Raw genomic sequence first — 20819 nt, 5'->3', positions numbered from 1 at the left:
CAGTTTTCATTAGCTGTGTGATTATGGTGAATGACAGCAACAGAAATATTAGTTTGGCCTCAGTGCATTTAAAATGCAGTTTTAGAAGTCTATTTCCAGAACAATGTTACTGAATTAATTGGGAAACAACTCATACTTCAAGAAGGTCTTGAAAGTTTGCAGATGTGGATCACTTATATTTGTCAATTAAAATAAGGAAAGTCATAAGACTTTTAGTACACAAAGCCTTTGAAAAGAAATTCTAAGATTACAGCAATCTGAAGGGATTACTACAGCGTGGAATGAGTTTGGTTGCAGAGTCTCCTATGTAGTGAATCTTAACGCAGAATTAACCTATGACATATCAGACAAGCCACACTTCAGCTGATAATATATTTGACCTCTTATCCCTTTGTAGCCTATCGGTGCTTTGAACCCAAAGAGAGCAGTCTTCTATGCAGAACGGTATGAGACATGGGAAGATGATCAGACTCCACCTTATCATTACAACACCCACTACTCTACATCTACTTCTACATTGGCTTGGCTTGTTCGTATTGTAAGTATTTCTGGATCCTGGTTTTCATTAATATCTTTATCTACAGCATCTCTTCTGTCACTTACCACTATTTCAATTTTTTTAATGAAAGTACCTTTCTATCAAAATGTCATTGTTTTTCCCTACCTTAAAATCTGAGAAATTCTCTAGGTATACTGTGTATACTCATTTGTAGTGATTCCTTCCTACCCAAACAATCTGAAATCTATTTAGATGCAAAATTGTGGTGGTGTAAGGACACATACAATGAAGAAAATTCATCTAAAACTAAATCCATCTAAAAAAAAAGTCTCTAGACAATACAGGAAGCTGATACTACTCATATATTAATTCATTATTTTCAGCTAGGGACAGATATATACAACATTAAAGAAAAACCTTTCGTAAAAAGCACATTAAACTGTCAGATTGAGAGGGGAATTATAGAACCAGTTTTATATTAAAGCAGTATGGAGTAATATTTTATGCAAATGAACTCTGCTTCTCAATGAATTAATAACTTACAGTTTTCAGAAATGTAAAAATGTAGATTCTAACTTCAAACTGCTATTTCAGTTCTGGAAACCTCATGCTTAAATCCTATCCTCAAAATCAGATCTAGGGAAGGGGGCCAAACGTCAAAGATAGAATGAACCTGAATTCGGTTTGTGTGTTAAGACAATGAATTACAGAAAAAGGAGTGTTGATGAGAGACTTAAGATTTCACAGAGAAACCTGAATTAATGAAAAATTGAGTCACCTTGTAATTACTGAACTTAAACTACACTCTGCCAGTAAAAATCTGTCGCATAAGGTGTATTCTAGGCATGTTTCAGACACAACCAAGCAAAGCAGAGCTGCACAAACCTAGAGATCTGAGTTTTCACTCATCTCAACTTCCCTTAGACATGTCCTGTTCTTCTGCTCAGAAGGGAAGAATTCATGTGTCTATGAGTTCAGGACATACTTCTTAACTCGTGGGAAACTAAGCGTTGATTACACTCCTATGTGGGGTGATCACTGTACTCCTTTTGAATGTTGCTAAATTATTCATGTACTGTGAATTCATTTTATGGTTCACATGTGCTTCTTTGTTGCCTTAAAGTATATTAAAAACAGTGGGTTTATTTGCATGTTTATCTATTAATTTTGGCTGCTATTCAACAAAAAATCCCCTCTTGCTAGTCGGCAAATCCTTAGGTCTGAAAGTCTGCTTACAGGCTGAATGTACAACACACCAAGGAGTATTCATTTCCTGTATTAGGCTAATGCTGTGTCATTTTTACTACTGTTGTTTATGTAATACTGTAGGTGTTCTTGCTCTCTTTCTTTTCTGCCCTAAAAGAGTGAGAGAACAAGGTCTCTGCCTTGATGGCCTTGCAATATAGACCTGACAAATTACATTTGTTAGAGCAAACAATGTATGTGAGAATAGAAAGCAGAAAAGAAAAGGAAAAGCAGTGCTTTCCAGGGAAGAGATTGCTGATGGCAAGAAGGTGAAAACAACAAAGGGAGAATTTAAGTACGGGGGCACACCTAGATAGGTATTTTAATGTTTATTTAAATAGGAGTGACCAGCAAAGACAAGCAATCGCTAGTGGGAGGAGACAGCAGAAGTGAGAGGGAGATAGACGTGGGGGAATTCTAAAGCTCAGAAAAGGGAAAAAAGAAATAACGTGATGAGATTGGATAGGGCTGCATATGGAAACCCAAAATAAAGATTTGAAAGTAAGTGTGTATAAAGACAGTAAAAGATTATAGCTATGGGGATTATAAAGTCATAGTGATCCTTAGAGAGATATTTTTGGCTACAAAATAAAGAATGAAAAATCCTAAGGGAGAAGATTATGCCAGTGAAGTTGATAGATAAAGCTAAGTCAGATTTCTGGAAGTTCAAGTAAGATTTCTTGCTCGAGAATTTTTTGAGCTAGTGTTCTGTTATGAGTTTGTGAAGAAGACTGTGTAAGAACATTTTATAAAAGGTAAATTACAGTCTAGTCCAGGAAGAGGAAGGTGACAGTAAGAGATGCAGAGATTCAGACAGAAAAATGCTTTCAGTATTTTAAGAGATTGGAGAAGATTCGTGGGAAGACGTGTTACAGTAGAGCTTTTGGTAGAAAGTGACAACAAACTGAGAGTGAAAGAGAGGAGTGGAAAGTAAAATCATGGGAGAAGACTACATAGACCAAAGAAGAAAAGAAAGGGGAAAGAAAAAAGAGAGAAATGGAGAGAAAACGAACAAGCAAACAAACAAACGAAAAAGCTATGAGAAAAAGTATACTGGGAATGAGATAGTCTAGATAGAAGCAGAACAAAACAGTATAGAGTAATGGGGACCCAGGGGGGGAAACTACCTGCCTAGAACTTTGTATTGGAGGAAACAGTAGTTGCAGTAGGAAAAGTAGTTTCAGCCACTCTGAAGTATGTATATATAGAGTTGTGTAATTGCCGCAAAACACAAAAAAATTAAAATTCTTTTGAATCTTGCTTTTTGGCTTTGACAGATGCAATCTGGTTCCTGTCAGTTCTCTTCAAAACATTGCTTGTAATATCATATTTCTGAGTCAATTCTGTGATAATCTGCTCCCTACTGCCTTATATTTCTCTCTGTTGCTTTCCTTTATCTGATGTATCAGGCTACTTTTATAAAAGGCACTTTATGCCTTAGTCTCAGTTCTGTCCTGTTTAATTGATTTTGATATCATCAATCTCTGCCTCCATTTTGTCATTAGTAAATTTTTCACTGGTAGTACAGTTTTCTCTTGAGTTCTTTTGTGTACTAAGAGTGTCCAGTAAAAATCCATCTTTAAAAGTGACCTATTTCATTATGTTTTCAATAATATGTTGAAGCTACTGATAATTACAGCAACTATAATAATTTTATTATTATTTTTTGTTCTTCTGCCTTTCATTATACTTAGGGTGTAATCCTTAACTGAAGCCATGGGCTACTAGTGCATCTGCAAAGCTTCTGTTTGTATTTTCTGTGAGCCGGTTGTACAAGTCTAGGAGTGCTCCATTCTCTCTGTAAGAATGCTAGGAGAAAAATGAAGGCAGTTTCAGGATAAGCAATGGTTCAGCCTCACCAGGCCATGTATCAGATTGGTTACGGTCACTTTTAGGGGTTATACAGCTGACCCTGAAACTCTCCCAAAGCAAGATAATGCATGCACCCTCTTTCTGTACAGCCCCCCCCCCCCATATATGTGTGCATGCACACACTCATATGTGAATTGAAATTATAATTCTTAATTAACCCATACATGTTTATTTAAAGTAATCCATTGTACGTTTCAGACCACTACATCATGCTAGAATTCTGAAAGATCAAGAAACAATCCTCTAACTAGCTTCATAAGAAACTAACTGAGCCACAGCCTAGAAATATTTAATGTCATAATTACGAATGAATCCTGCATGATCTCCAGAAACGTTAGGTTTATATCCAGAATCAACTATTTCTTGAAAGTGGTCAGCTTGCTTTCTAAGTTAAGGGGTGGATTATTAAAGGTTAGATAACTACTTTACAGAGATAGATAGATAATGAATGTGAAAGTCTACCATATTGGTCAGTCAGGTTAATAATGATGATAAAAACTAACAGAGAACACCATGATTTGTATAATATTGCGTTCCTCTCCTTTGAGGTGTTATTGAAACCAAACCATGGTTAAACATTTTTGCATGTCGCACATCTTTAGATCTAAACCTAAGAAATTTAACTTCTTCCTTAGGAAATCTGAGCCAACAACACCCATAAGTTTGCTCCACCAAACAGAATAAAAGGTATTCTGGAAAGTGATGCACGGTTCTGTTGACACAGTTCAATTTTTGTATCAATGAAATTAAATATTCATAGTTTATGGACAGGTGACCTTACCATCTTGTTCAAGAGTAATTTTTTTCACGTGCTTTCCATGTGGGCCAGTAAATATTTGAATTGCAGTAGGTAGAATAGTTTAAACAAAGAATCCTACATCAGCATGCCATATATTCCAGTGACTTAAATATCAGCCTGAAAAGTAGATAGAAGAAAACAGAAAAGTAGACAGAAGAATTAATTCTGGCTTGAATGTGAATATCATCATTGTTTTCACATTTTTAGGTGAAGTAGGCTAGAGCTATGGTGCTCTATTGGATGGTCTCAGTAGTTGCTGTTGAAGAAGTTGTGTCTGCGTGAATCAGTTACATCGTCATTGAAACAAAAACCAGTGTTAGAGAGCGTGATTCTTTAACATTATGGTCAAGAAGTTTGCAGAGAATAATTGATTTCCAATTTCTGTTACAATAACTACGTACTTGTACAAGGTAGAAGAAATTCTGGATTTGTTGTGAGTCAGGTCTGATTGAGCCAAAACTATTTTTTAGCGAGATTCAAAGAGGGGGAGGACTTGAAATCCTTTTGTAAACAGAAGTGAATCTGAGTCTCCTATTTTGTAGGTCTGAGCAGGACAGTCACAGATATATCAGAGAAAAGGCGTATGTCACTGACAGAACCCCAAATACTCTCTTTTTCTCCTCTTACAAATGGCTAAAAAGACATTTTTGTTTGACATAAGATGCCTCAGAATGACACATCCCTTCCTCTTCGCTCACCTACTCCCACCATAAATGATTCAACTAGGCACTGTTAAAAGGGGGATGGAGGGAGAGAAGTGCTGTTGAATGGAAAAATTACTTATTCCCACAGCTCGAGCTTGTATTCATTGTAATCAAGTACCCCATGAATTTCTCTCCTTGTTGGCAGTGAACAAGGCATGAATTTTATTCAGAATATTAGGAACGAGTGAGATGGGGTTATAGTGAAAACATTGTGCAGCCTTATAGCTTTCGCAGCAACAAAATCTTTACATGAAATGACAGTAATTGGTATCATAGAATAACAGTATTTAAATGAGTATGTTGAATACATATATGAACTATATTTATATAATATAAGCACTTGACTTGCCAGAGAATAAAAATTACCTTAAAATTATGTGAGAGGTCTGAGATAAAGCAAGGGAAAGCTCTGAATTTCTGCTAAGGATTAAAAATCCAAAAAGATAGGCACAACAGGTCATAGCAGGGTAGCATAATAAGGCACCCTGTAGTGCTCAGCTAATAAAAGTTTAATCCTTGATTATGAATTTTATTGCTTTTGTATATTTGTCTCAGATGCTTAAAATAATGTTGTCATGGAATTTTGGATTAATATTTTTACATAATTTATTGTAATTACATCATTTTTCTGGTTTCTCCTTTTTTTTTAATCCATCAACTGCTTCTGATTTCAGAACCTCAGCAGTGACCCACAGTCTGCTGCACAATGATATTCACAACAAATTACGCATATCTTATAAAGAAAAAAAGTGATAGGTTGGGGTTGGTAGAAGACAGAATTATTTGTGCTCAGATCAACAACATATAAAGTCTTTCAGTACGGGTAAGCTAGAAAAATAGCATAATTTGCAAAGATTGCTATTGCAAATAAATACAGAGAATTGGAGCGTGAGAATTTAGTTAAAACCAACTTTCTGATGTTGAAAGAATTTAATGTACATTTAAAGTTAAAATTATAATATTAATAGAGTTTTAGGCTAAATTAATACAATCCAATTCCTGCGTATATTGTTTTCAGTTTGCTAGCTCTGGGTCTGAATCATACGCTTTTTCATTTATATGAAATTTATAGAGAAATTTAGAGTTCTTATCTTTGAAAGAAAGTAGCTTGTGTTGACTGTTGTGTATGATAGAAAAGATTAATTGGGAATACATGCGGCATAAAGATTAGAGAAACAATGGTCTCTGGAAGTCTGAATTCCCTCTCTTATTTTCCTCCTCTTTTTGGATTCTTTCACTACCTTTGCATCCATGCTTTCCTTATGTATATTTTAATTGCTCTTAAATGCTACGGAAAATGAATTAGTTTAATCCTCTTTAATCTTGTGTAATTTAAACACAGTATGTATAATGTGACATAATTCCATCAAAATTTCTTTATTAATGGAGGAGTTCCCTGCTTTGTTTAAAAATTTCAGAAAAGGAAATAGAGGATATATAGAATAAAAGTCAAATAGTAGATGGGTAATACTGTCATAAGAATTATGATCTGATGATTATGAACTGCCTTGATTAACAAAATTTCCAAATGATCTGGACATGCAAGGAAATAAATTTGGGTGTGAATTTAATGACAGGGACACTTTTTCAAACATTCCCCATCAGACTTTGGCAAAGAGGAAGAAGTAGTTTCCATCCATGTGGGCATATTGCCAAATATTAATTGAATCAGAGAGCTAATGGAGTGGTGCTGGAAAACCAGGGAGTTGGCAACGATCTCAGTAATCACGTTCTGCTGTCAAATTAAGGATTTGGTCCCCTGTTAACCCCTCCCCTGCAGTGGAATGCAGTGACATAAAAATGGGTTCTCCAGACTGCCTAAGACTTGAACTCTTCCTACCCAAAAGTTAATAGCTGTTTCCATTTAGTAAGTATTGGGAGTGTGATTTCAGATAGAATTAGAAAAAGTAAAAACTCTAAATATTTCACCTCTGTACCTCTGCCCCAAAGTAATGCTAAAGCTAGGTATCTTGTAACCATAGTCAGCCTCATAATGACCGTACAGCCATTCTGCCCACCGTGAGGCAAAATGGAACCTCCTGAGGTCTTTTAAATTAAATGAAAACAAAAGGAAAATCCAGGTGGGGGATTTTTTAAGATTTTATTTTGACATACCATCTTACAAGAGGTAAACAAAGCATGGTAATATAAATAACACAGAGAGCGTTCATGATGGTTGGAGTGAAGTAGGCAACCATCATGAACTGGAACTAAGCTATATAAGTCTGCCACTGATGGGTCTTATGGAAGAGTGCATATATAAAATAACCTTTCCTGCCAGAACTCAAGATTTGTGTGTGTAAGATATGTTAGTGCAAATAAATGTACTAAGATACTCAGTACAGATACCCACGCATAGATATAACTGTGAGGTGCCATATTTTTCTTTAATTCTGCCTTTATGAAGTATTTTGATCTGCACAAGTAATTTGGATTTCCTTAGAAACCTGCCGCATGACTCCTTCTGCTGTTTTCTTAATCCATCTTCATTTCATTGACTACAGGAGCCCTTTACAACATTCTTTCTAAATGCAAATGATGGCAAATTTGACCACCCAGATCGAACCTTCTCTTCAGTAGCCAGGTCTTGGAGGAACAGCCAAAGAGATACCTCAGATGTGAAGGTAACATATACATTAAACTGATAAATGTGTGTTCTCTTTTATGGTGTTTTGTTTTATGTAGGGACAAAGAGGGTTTTGTATTTCATATCTTTATATTCAGTAAACTAGGGATAGTTTAAATAAAAGGTAGATGTTACTAAAGATTATTGTTCTAACAGAAACAATCAAAGATTCTTTGAAGTTGAGTGGACAAAAGGTGTTTTGTTTTTAGAGAAAAACAACCTAACTGATCTAATTTAGATCAGATAATCAGGAGATGGAGAAAAGCCCAATAAATTGTTCTTTCCTGCTGTTAACTCAATATTTGGCCCACTCCATAAAACACAGCAGGAATTGGATTTGACCTTAAAGTGTCATATTGTTATAGCTTGCCTAGCTCTGGGTTTGCATTGCCTGGGGCAATTAATAAAGCATTAATGACAAGACCCATTTAAAATGTTGGCTTTTCTGTACAGCTTTAGCTTTTACTTGACTGTGCCTGGGGATATTATGCAACAATACGCATTAGATTAAAACAACTTCTACATGACATACAGAAACAGCCGGCGAGCAGGGTGATTTTACTGTTGTTATTCCTTACCTATTGTTAAATACAAAGGATTATTGTTCATATACATGGGACATTATCAGAAAGAACCCAAAATCTAATAATATTTTGAATAATATGGTCCTTTCTTGATTCTCATTTTCTAGTAATAAGGTAGGCAAAGGCTGCAGTATACCATTAATTGCTCTTTTTTTTAAACTTTATTTTAAAGTGAATATATCTCTCTTCCATTTCAATATTGCCTCTCACACTAGGAAATGCTAAAGTCAAGGTCACATTACCATTATATTTTCTACTTAACTTGACAAAAGAAGAAGATGTAAATTTGTTGATTTATTTTTATTCCAGAGTTCCTGTTTGCATAAATATTCCAGCAGTCTCAGAAGTGTATGTGGACAAACCATGTTGTTATTATTCAGTTACTAGTTAGAATAACAAATTGTAAATTGTATGGCCATCTTAACATATGGGAGAAAATGCTTTTTAAAAAAAAGAAATTAACCTAAACCTCTTACAACCCATTTCATGTTTATTTATGCTCCTTTGGAAGTCAACAGTATTTTAAGTACTATCATTGTTACCTTTGTAAGAAAAACAAAGGAAATTTCAGAACTTGGAAGGAATTCGAGTCAATTTCTTCTATACTTGAAATGCAGCCATATCTTCAAATTTAAAGTGCTGATATTTTGATTTTTCCCTTTCAGTGAAATCTGGTTTTCCTGGTATTCCACCAGAATATCTGGGAAAAAGGCTTCCTAGGAGTGGGACTGAAACAAAAGATAAGAGCCTTAAACCGAGGAATAAGGGAAGACAGTTGGAAGTTACTGTAATCTTCTTGTGTGGCTTTAGTACACAGGAGGAGGGCAGTTAAATACATGAAGGCATTGCAAAAGATAAAGGAATATCTATGGACAGACGGAGGGATAGTATTCAACTAGGGTATATAATTAGTGAAAGGATTCTTCCTAAACTAGCAGCTGAATGAGTTACCAGTAAAACAAAGAACTGAAATGTTTGTATGAAAATACCAGTCTTGTGAACCAAGTGGGGTAATTTAAACTGCTGCTGTCAGCTACTGCAAGGGTGCAGGAATTATGGAGGGATAACAGTTGCATTAAAAATGTATTTGTATTAAAAAAATCCAAGTTATTAAAATAAAACAAGTATTAAAAAGATGCTCAAAACCAGTTATTCACCTTCACAAAAGGAAGGCAAAAGGTGAAGGTGTGGGGTAGCTATGTACTTTAATTTCATTGAATTTAAAGAAGGGAGTTAGGGATAACTGGGATAAAGTAGTAACAATTAAAGGTCAGAGTTGCACTGGGGGAAAGATTGTAAAAAAATGTATTCTAGAATACATTTGGGAGTCTGCTGTAGAGCCCCAGAGTCAGATTTAGATATAGATATAGATATATAGATATATATATATACATTTTTGTTATGCTATTAGAAAGAGAAATACTACTTGGAGCTAAGTCATTAGAGAAAATCTAATATGGGAGGCACAGATGAGGTATGTTAGCCAATAAATGTTTTCTCCAGATAATCCCTGACCTGTCTGTTCAGGGATACTTTAGGGATTAAAGATGCTGTTTAAAATATGGCTTTGTTAATTAATGAAGATACAGGGAAGGTGGGTTTAGAAATTAACCTTGAATTGATTTATTTATAAGTTGATTCAGCTTAAAATAAAAATAGATAAACAAAAGCAGATTTGAAAATAAGCTAAATCTTCAAGGGATGCTAAAGCAAATAGACAAAGTTCATAAGCTACCTAAATAAAAAAGAAAAAGTAAAAAAAAGGTAGAAATGAGAGGAGATTTTTTTATGTATTTAATACCAGCATTCAATGTATTGCATCATCAAATTAATTTATTATATATTGATGCAAAGCCACTACTGGAATAAGTCTACTGAAGTACACTTCAGTAGCCTAAGCAATATATGTCAATGCTTTGCTGTTTTGTGTTCAGTTTAACAAGGAAACTTGAAGGATGGCATCCTTCATCATGATGAACATCAGCAGGGTGGCAGAAAGCTTATAGTGAGACTGAAGCTATATCCTTAGCGTTATAACAACTAGAATATCTCATGGCATCTAAATTCCACCTGAAATAGTCTGATTAGTCATTAATTTGTTTCAGAGCTCTTATGTTCTTGGAGAACACAAGTTTTTGTTTTTTCCTTGTTCAATTTTTAGTATGTATTCATGCTGGATAAAGCAAATTCTTAGTGCCTCCTTTGCTGGGAACTAGCTAGTGGAAGTATATACCCAAACTGGAGGGATCCATAAGAAGAGCAGCAAATGTGTTTAACGAGTTGGATACAGGAAGAAAACTGTGTGTATGTGTGGAGTAATTAATGTCTAAAAGTGAAGACATGGTATTGTAAATGCTATGAAATATGTAAACATATGAAAGGGAGAAGAATCATTTGTCAGGGAACAAAGAGGTAAACCTCAGAGGAAAGGGATCAGAGTTGAAAAATGCTTACTTAACCGACAGATTATGAAAAGTTAAAGTGGAATTGAGTATTCTCTGAATTTGAATATCCTCATAAGGGGAAGTAGTAAAACCCTTATTTCTCGAGCTTCTTAGAAACATAGACTGGCAAAGCACTGGAAAAGCATTAGGGACAGTCATGAATTGGCAAGAGGATGTGCTAGTTGACCCTTTAGGCCCTTTCCATTTGTAAAGTCTGTGTTTCTTAGCGATAAATCAAGAATGAGTATAGCAGCTAATTGTTGCTGTTGTTTGTTGCTTAAGATCTTAATGAACTACATTTCTCAATGCCGTGACATCAGGGCCAACTTTTCCCTGAGGCTTCGGAGTTCATTCTACAAAAGGATGGGAAACTGAACTATTAATACTACAAATACCCCATTTTTTTCAGATTAGTTGTGCTATTGCTTGGAATGCCTTACAGGCTTTTTAAGAATTTTAATCAAGTTTTCAGGGACTGGAAAAGCAGTGAAGTTTGGGGAACTACCAAACTTCAAAATCTCTACCCATTTTGCCCACTCTCCTAAGAGCAGCAACCATTGTCTGGCACAACAAAAGACCTTCAGCTCTGAGAGTGTGAAACATCCAAAAATTCATGTTCAGCTGTCTGGTAACTTCTAATATTTATCTAGCAGTCCTGTGAGAAAGTAGATAGTGTGCAAAGAAGATGTATAGAGACTGCATGTGAGTACAAAATCTTAAAGCATGTTCTCTGTCAAAGTGTTCTGCATATTTGTGTAGCTTCTTGTGGCTGCACACAGTTATAAATGGGGGTCTTTGGCCGTGTGGATTCCCATATGATATACACGCTATAAATTGTTTTCCCACCCTAAAGATTTTTTGAGTCTTTATAGTAAATATTATGTGTGTGGAATATGGACTATCCATCAAAGTAGCAAACTTTCAAAACTGTTAAGAATAGCAAGTGTTCATTATTCATGTATTCCTTATCATATATTTGAAATTCATCTGAGCTTCTTTAAGTACATTTAATGTCTAATCTCACTAATCTCATTAATTACTGTAGCACAGGTTATGAAATAATTTAAAAACAGTGTATTTCCATTACACTGGAAATACACCCCTGGTCCCTTTGGACCAGACCATAGGGTTTAACATTGGCAATGAACTCCTCCCCTTGCCCCTGCTCTGGCTTGAACTTATCCACAGGCTGCAGTCCCTTAGGGTAGTACCTGCTTCAAATGGAGCCTTATCTATGAGCCACAGTCTCTCCAGGGGTATACCTGCTGTGGCATAGACTTAGTCACAGCCACAGTCGCTTTGAGGTGCACCTGTTCCAGCGTGGCCTTACCCACAGCCACAATCCCTTCAGAAGTAAACCTGCTCCAACATGGCCTTACCCATAGCTGCAATCCCTCCAGGGGTGTACCTGCTCTGTCATGGGCTTATCCATGGCCACACGCTTTGAGGTGCTCCAGCATGACCTCATGCACAGCCACTGATGCTTCAAGGTGTACCTGCTGCAGCATGGACTTATCCATAGCCACAGATGCTGTGAGGTGTACCTTCTCCAGTGTGGACTTATCCCTAGGCTACAATCCCTTCAGAGGCATACTTGCTGCAGCACAGACATAACCACGGCCACAAACACTTCGAGATGTACCTGCTCTGGCATGGGCTTATCCACGACCACAGACACTTCGGGGTGTCCTGCTCCCACGTGGATTCATCCACAGGTCACAGTCCCTTCAACTCAAGTTCACACTGGAGTTCCAGCCTGTCAGTACAGCAGCGATGCCTTGGCCATCTGCCAGCCCAGGCACATCACCATTGCTGTTATTAAAATGTGCCCAGGCACAGCAGAGTAAGGTGATAAGCAGTACAGCAAGCAGCAAAGTCAAAAAGCAGCCACTAACGAGCACTAGACTCTAATATACAGTAAGGTAAGCAAGCCCCATGGTATGCACAGAAGCCTGCCGATTAATAGCTAAACAGCAATATCAGCTATAAATTTGATCTAGCACATTCCAATCAAACCTGTTGTTATCTTGAACCCTTCAAGCCCCACATTGGGCACCAAAAAGGACTGTTGTGGTTTAACCCCAGCCGGCAACTAAGCGCCACACAGCCGCTCGCTCACTCCCCCCTGGTGGGATGCGGGAGAGAATCAGAAGAGTAAAAGTGAGAAAACTCGTGGGTTGAGATAAAGACAGTTTAATAGGTAAAGCAAAAGCCATGCACGCAAGCAAAGCAACATAAGGAATTCATTCACTACTTCCCCATTGGCAGGCAGCTGTTCAGCCATCTCCAGGAAAGCAGGGCCCCATCACGCGTAATGGTTACTTGGGAAGACAAACACCATCACTCTGAACATCCCCGCCTTCCTTCTTCTTCTCCCAGCTTTATATGCTGAGCATGATGTCATATGGTGTGGAATATCCCTTTGGTCAGCTGGGGTCAGCTGTCCCAGCTGTGTCCCCTCCCAACTTCTTGTGCACCTCCAGCCTACTCGCTGGTGGGGTGGGGTGAGAAGCAGAAAAGGCCTTGACTCTGTGCAAGCACTGCTCAGCAGTAACTGAAACGTCCCTGTGTTATCAACACTGTTTTCAGCACAAATCCGAAACATAGCCCCATACTAGCTACTACAAAGAAAATTAACTATCCCAGCCAAAACCAGCACACTGACATTCTTCAATGCTGTGTATTGTAAGATGGCTGCAATTTTTGCTTTCAAGTACCATATTAAATAATGATATGAATTGCCTTAATTCTTTATTAGTAAGGTCTAATTAAAAAAATCCTTTTAAAATTTTTTTTGGGGGGGGAAGTAAAATCTGTATTATGATTTTTTTCATCAGTTATTGTTTGAGAAAGAGGACTATAAGGTGCTTTATTCTTAAGTGCTTAAGTTACTTCTGAAGGGGGGGCAGTTTTAACTAGTAAATTGAGATTTTTAAGCAATGGAGACACTTCCCACAACACTGTTGTTTTGCAGCCTCAATGTAATTTTAAAGGAAACATCCAAATCCATTTTAAAAAATGCTGCCTTAAAATAAAAAAAAAAAAACAACTGACATTTGCAAAGGAATGTATATCTCTTTAGGAAGCTGCAATTCTCTGGGTCAGTCTCCTTTTTTCACATGCATGTGTCCTCTGGCATTGTCTCTGTTTTTCCCTTTCTCCCGTTCCCCTCCCTCCTTCCCTCTCTCCCTTTATGTATATGTACTCTCCTCTGGAACTAAATCGTTTCACATTGAGCTAATGAAAGTAGGGCTGTGGCAGTAGTTTGATCAGTCTGAAAAACAAGCCGTAATTGTTACATCTTGAATTGTGGCAAAAGGTACACCACCTTTGAAAAATGTAGCATATGATAGATTATTGCTCAATGGATGATTAAAGATCTACTTAGACAGTTTTGTTCCGTACATTTGGTCTCTTTTGGTTCATTTTCAAAGAAACCTGTTCACCTACAGTGGATGAAACAGAATTAATACGGTATGTGCTATATTAGAGTGGTAACACACAAGGGAGAACCTGGATAACAGAGTTTATTTTATTGTGTCTCCCTTTATCAACATCGACCTTCTCTTGAGATAATCAGTACAAGCTGGAGGAAGAATGAACGTTCACAGAGTGACCTTTGAGGAAACAAGTCACCCGGAAATGACCATAACTTGGCCAGTCAGCTTTCACATTTTTTCCTTTCCACCTCCCCCCCACTCCAGTTTTTGGTAACATTGACTTCCCCAGAACCTCCTGTTCAGGCACTAATCTTTCCTAATGCCTCTCAAACTTGTTATATTACTTTTTGAATAGTGTGTTTAGAGGTTAGAAAGGTAGCTCTGACAAAATGTCATTAAGGTGTCTTAGTGTGTATTAACGCAGTTAATGGAGGTACTCATGACTGGTTGACCCAGTACTAGGCTCTTGTGGAATTAATGGATGCCAGGGGATCAACCTTTTGGAGGAAAAGAAAGAAAGAAAAAGAAATGGCAGCTTTAAAACCTTGAAGTGAATTATATTAGAGAAGTGAAAACGTCTGGGTTGTATTTGATTTCATTGGGAGGCCATAAAATGGTATACCCTTAGCAAAACATATTAAACAGAAACATCAGATTTGATGCAAGCAGTGTACAATTATGATAGTGTTAATAGTGGTCCTCTATCACCCCAAGACATATTTTTAAAGTTTAATTTCTCAGCAGCTTGGGTTTGTCACAGGCTTGTAAATTAGAAAATGCATTTGGGGATGTTTTCTTATATGAAGACACAAGGCATATAATACTGTTAACTATACCTTGGGGTTTTAGTATAGCTATTAAAATAAACTAGAGATCACATTTACAGACAAGAAATGTCTGTTACAATATTCATTTTACCTTTTTTTTTACACCCCTCAGTAGCTTTACTGCATCGTTCTTCATGTGAGAAGAGCCAAGCTTCTCAGGCAGTTTGAAAGGTAGCTGACTATTAAATGATAGAAAGCTAACCTGTCTTATTAGAAGTGTGAATGAAAGGGGAGCAGAGGAGGTTACCAGCTTGTGAAATGTCAAGGACAACTAGACAGAAATTACTGCAAATGGATTTAGATCACTAGAATCCCTATTTTTATTAACTCTTTGAACTCTAGATATTTATTGTGGTAAGAAATTACCCATGACAGGTTATGTAGTCAGAAAGATTTATTTAGAACCTTTGATATGTTTTGGCAAGAGTGAAGAAACTAATAAAATTTACTGAATTGTATCAGTTAATGCAAAATTATATATCAGCTGAATGGCATACAATAACAATATGCATCTAAATTGCTTAATTGGTCTGTGAATATTTTAAAAATGCCAGACTTTTTAAAAATATTGGTCTTCTGTGTCTTTTTTCTTTGCATTCCCTCATTTTATGCCTGCAAACTGACGTAACTTCTGGGGAAGTTTTTTTATGTTGTTATTTTTGATATTTTCCTTCATGTCTTGATTTACACTGGCTGACTCAATGTTTGTAGTGTAGGAAGATAATATTTTGAGATTTGTCTTTCCTGAACATTGTAGCATGAAACATAAACTTCTCCAAATCATGGTAGCTTCAAACAAGCATTCCTTTGCATAAACCTGGCTTTGCATTGACCTTTTACCACTAGTGCCACTGAAGGTGCAATAGGAGTTTTAAGGACCCACTTATCAACTATTCTGTCTGTTAAGTGGAAAGCAGATTGGGAGACAGAAGGTCCTCTGTGTCCCATCCTCTGGTGTAAATACCATCATTTTCCCCTGCTAATTTCTGAGTCTTTTTGTCCCTATCTTCAGGGTGAATTTAACAATGACCCTTCTAAAGTATGAAGCTGGTGGTTTGTAAGAAGCTATGTTATATGGCAAATTACACTGTACATAAAAATGAATGAAAAATAGCAGATCCTGTCAGAAAAGTATGCAATTTTAATTTCTGATCTAAAGACTACAGAGGTTGATAAAAACATTTATTTTGGCTTCTGTGTGATGAACATGTGGCAAAATACAATAAGGCCAAAGTATATATAGGAGTAAATTAAGTTATGCACTGTTTAGGAATAATTCTATTGGCTAGTTTGGGGAGATTAAAAGAATATTTTACACATCTAAAACTTAACTAAAACTTAAGCAATGTAGCAATACAGAAGGTAAAATCATTGTCCTTCATTTGGACTTTTAGGAGCTGAAAGGCTGTAGGTAGGATAATGCTTTCCAAACATGTAATAAACTATGCAAAGAGAAAACAGTAATCTGTTCTCTGTGTCCATGATGGATTGATAGTTAGGGCAAGGGAAAATGGGCTTAGATTGTGTAATGAAAGATTCAGGCCAGGTGTTAGGTAAAACTTCCTCAGGTGAAGAATACTGAAGTCAGTTGATGGAAGGATTGTGGAGTTGCTGTCATTCAAATTCTGGGACGAAAGGGTAGACAGATATCTGGCAGGCAAGATGGTATAGCTGAACCTCTTCTGGAATGGAGGAATGGGCAAGGTCACCCCTCCAAATGTGACCCTGAAACAGTTAGATATTTGAGGTATCTGTTCCCTGTCCTTAACAGGAAAAGCACCAAAAGAGCTCTCTCTCTCTAATAATCTTTATTAGAATATGAACTGGCATAAACCCACTTATGAAACAAAGAAAACCCAAACTCTGGCTGAGAAAAATGTAAATAGGTTTTGAAAATTACTCTAGCCCTTGCTAGTGTTATCCTTTCCTTCATTCTTGTGTTCATTCTTGCAACTTTCAGTGGCTTCTTGGTTAAAGCAATTCTCTCTGGGCCCCAGTTGTCATCTTGCTGTCTCCGCTGAGGTTCACTCCTGTCTGCTCCTTCCTTTTCCCAGCAACCTCCCCGGCTCCGTCCTTGCTGCCTGCTCTGTCCTTGCTAATCCTTCCTCTCTCTGCTTCTCCCAGCTTGTAATTCTCCTAGCAAAGCATGCTCAGGGGCCCTGGGGAAGGGAGTATTTGCCTTGTCATCCTCACCCGGCACCTGCCATTGGCATGAGGTAGAAGAGACAGCTTCTTCATTTTTTCACAGCAGAATAAACAGTGAACACATAAAAACAAACCTTTCTATCAATTGTCTAAATTAATTGTATTTTCTATGCTTCTAAGTAGCTAAATACACATTTTGAAGATTTTTCCAAATGTTAGCAAGTTCATACTTACAGGGTGCCATGAGTTATCATAATGCGTCTGTGTTTTAGTATATATTCATTCATTCTCTAGAAATGAGAAGGGGATGGATTTATCTGAGCTATTTTTAAGTGTTGTGGTTTCTTAGTGTAGTCAATAGTGGAGACAGCAAAATTGCAAGAGGAATATCAAATGCTCCCAAAGAAAACTGAATAGTTAATGCAAAGTATTGGAAATATGTAAGTATCTGGGAAAGGTCACATGCGACATTGTTCATATCTCAAGAAAAGGTTCAGTTCATGCTAAATAGTACTCAAATAAGCAAATAAAATTGTAGGCTGCATTAAAAATAACATCGAAGAGAATGCTGAGACTATAACTGAGTTTATTAAATTTTTTTGAAATACTATGTTTAGTTTCATTACTTTGACTAAAAAAAAAAAATACCAGGAGATGTGTAACTGAAGTGATTAGGGTTCTAGAGAGGGTGTTATTTGAAGAGGATTTAGTAGTCTGGCACTGGTTAGTTTCCAGAGCACAGGAACAAGACAGGTCAAACTAAACATATACAACACAATAAATCTTATGAAGAAAGTTAATCACATGCTTTCTATTTATTCTATTTCTATTTATGTTTTCTGCTATACCAGACAAGGGAACATTAAATTACACTGAAGGCAAATAGCAACAAAGCTAAAATTGCTAAATGGAAATACCATTAAAAATATTCAGTGACTTAAATCCCTTTGTTTCAAGATACCCCTGAAGTCAGAAGGTTAGTAGAAATCAGTTAAACACTAGATGTGTCTCTGGGTAGCACAAATCTTTCAGATACGTTAGATGTAAAAGTTCACAAATAGATCCTAGGGCATTTAAAACTGAAAAAGGAAATTTAAGAGTTAATATACCTTTGATGGAATCAAAAACTTTCTTGCTATTTGACATTACAGGTTAGTACACCACCATGTTGCATAAAAAATGGTAATAATTAAAAGCAGTGGTATGTGTTTCAAGGCTTTTATACAAAATAGAAATAAACTTTGCTTACTTTTTCTTTAATAAATTCTGTTTCATTTGAATATTGACTTTTAATTTAATTTTGACTTAATAATATTTCATCATTCTGAGGTCCTTATGAATTTTTCCTTTCTTTAAGGCAATGCTCTTAGTTTGTCAGTGATTTGTATGGTAGCACATGTTGGGTTGTGGCCAGCTCTTAGTCCCAAGTTAGTAATAGTTTGTTGAGCTCTAGAAAGATTAATGTCTAGTTTTCTCCAGCTGTGAGGTTCGTTCATTCTTCTTTGGGCCCCATTAGAGAAAACCAAAGGGCTTCCTCGGGAACCTGAGAGTTAGTGAATCCTGTTTAGGGGAAAGGGGAGAAGTTTGTTTTTAGAAATACTCTGAGTAAATTAGAGGTATATAATCAAACTTAAGATTGTCAGTAAAATAATATTTTTTTTCTTTTAACTTTATAGGGTATTCAGGATTGCTTTTAGTTTGGCTTTGCTCTAGCTGCTGTTTTATTATTTACTGCATGTGATATTTTTAAATTTTTTTGGCTTTTTGAAATTACAGCTCATTTCATAATGAGCTATTCAAGCTCAGGCATGTCTCACTTGGTTAGTGTTTTGCACTGGTTAGATATAGATTGGCGTTACATTTTAGTCTAATCTGAATTCAGACTGTTTGTAGTATATTAAAAATGATGTAAAGAAGCAAGTAAATTGCCTCCCTAAACATACTTAAAATTGTAACATAAATATTCTCTTTTTTTTTTTTTTAATGAATACATTTGAAAGGAACATCTATGCTTTAACTGCTCTATTCTCTATGGAGTTGCAGATCAGATTTAATTAGATAAGTTTGTGTCTGCAGTGATTTTTTTTTTACGCTTCGCATGTCTGCAGCCTTTGAAAGGACCACAAAGAGACTCGGGTTTCAGGTGCTGTGTCATCAGTTTTGATCATGTTACACAACTGAATGCCATAATGCTTTTAACAATGTAATATAGTGAATTTAATCCATATCTAGATATTAGAAAAGAGAAAGTGGGCTTTAAAGCTTTTTTGTTATTTCAGTTCAATACTTACTGCTAAAATAATAGCCAGCAACAAATGGCGATATTTATTATGTCAAAATGCATTTCTATTTAGCTATCCTGGAAATTGGGAAAAACGTCACACCCTAACTTATATATAATGTCTATAATCTATACACTGCAGATGATCTTTGCTACTCAGTTATTGATCTTTCACAGGTTAAATATCATGTATTTCTGTTTTAAGGACATTTGTTGTACTGACATTTTCCTCTCTATGTATTTCTGAATTTTTCTTACAGTAGAAAAAGTAATTCACCACAAATTATTTTTCCTTATATAGGTAATCAAATTGCCACCTATTCTTAAGCAATTAAAGAATATAGAGAACATAAAATCAAGACAGTGTTATATCAGCAACTTTTTTCCCCCTTTTAAGTAGTTTAGTTAAATAGTGATTAAAAAATCCAACGTATTTATAGTATTAAAGGCTTAGCATACAGTTTCTTGTACCTGTTATTCTGAAGAGGTCTCCTTTATTGATATGCACTGCTTTTCCAAAGTTATGCTTTTCATAAAAACAGATATGGGAAAAACAAAGACTGAATATTTCATTATTAAAAATATGTTTGACCGTAAGTGCAAGAAAACAGATTATAAAATTTCTCAAACAAGTGAACAGAAACATAAACAAAACCAGGAATGCTTTAATGTGTACTACAACAGAGCCTGATTGTAGCAGCACCATTTAGCATCTCTGTATAAAGGTAAAGTCTCATTGTGTGTTTTCTCCTTGCTAGGAGTTAATTCCAGAGTTTTACTATCTACCAGAGATGTTTGTCAACAGTAATGGCTATAATCTAGGAATCAGAGAAGATGAAGTTGTTGTGAATGATGTTGACCTCCCCCCATGGGCCAAGAAGCCTGAAGACTTTGTCCGTATCAACAGGATGGTAAGCTGCACTTTAGTTTAGCCTAAGTAAGGAGTTCTGTGTTTTAATAAGCTAACCTAATGCTGTTTTTCATCTCTTTAGAACTAGAGTTATAGAAATAAAATAAAAAGTGAAGGAGAATTTGCATTCCATCTTGCTGGACAGAAACCTTTATTTTACAATGGATTTTCCTTCCATGTGCCCAAATTATGGAAAATGAAATTCAGTTATTTACTCTATCCTAAGAATCAGATGGGCATGAGCTGGACAGTACAGGATAGCCTGTAAAATTTAAGTCTGTTTCTCCTCACCACCTTCTACATCAAAAAATAAAGGGTTATTATAAATGCTGGTATCTTGCAAGATATATTATATTCCTTACTCGACTGCACTTCCTATTCATCAGAGATGAACTGGAAGTGTAGAAATGTGAACGTAAGCCAACAACTGCAGTCTCTGAAGA

General features: G+C 36.2%; 1 protein-coding gene across 5 annotated transcripts in view; it reads left to right on the top strand.

The window, feature by feature from the left end:
* The window catches only part of NBEA (neurobeachin), a 516384-nt gene that overhangs the window by 435569 nt on the left and 59996 nt on the right, over window positions 1-20819 (top strand). For all 5 annotated transcript variants that reach the window (XM_076364262.1, XM_076364263.1, XM_076364261.1 and 2 more), the window contains 3 exons: window positions 398-538; window positions 7624-7743; window positions 20225-20377. In XM_076364262.1, the coding sequence (XP_076220377.1) occupies window positions 398-538; window positions 7624-7743; window positions 20225-20377 (414 nt within the window). The remainder of the gene's footprint in view (window positions 1-397; window positions 539-7623; window positions 7744-20224; window positions 20378-20819) is intronic.

Source organism: Aptenodytes patagonicus, chromosome 1 (assembly GCF_965638725.1).
Source record: "Aptenodytes patagonicus chromosome 1, bAptPat1.pri.cur, whole genome shotgun sequence".
In the NCBI taxonomy this organism is placed as follows: Eukaryota; Metazoa; Chordata; class Aves; order Sphenisciformes; family Spheniscidae; genus Aptenodytes; species Aptenodytes patagonicus.
This window is presented reverse-complemented; position numbering and strand designations above follow the sequence as displayed.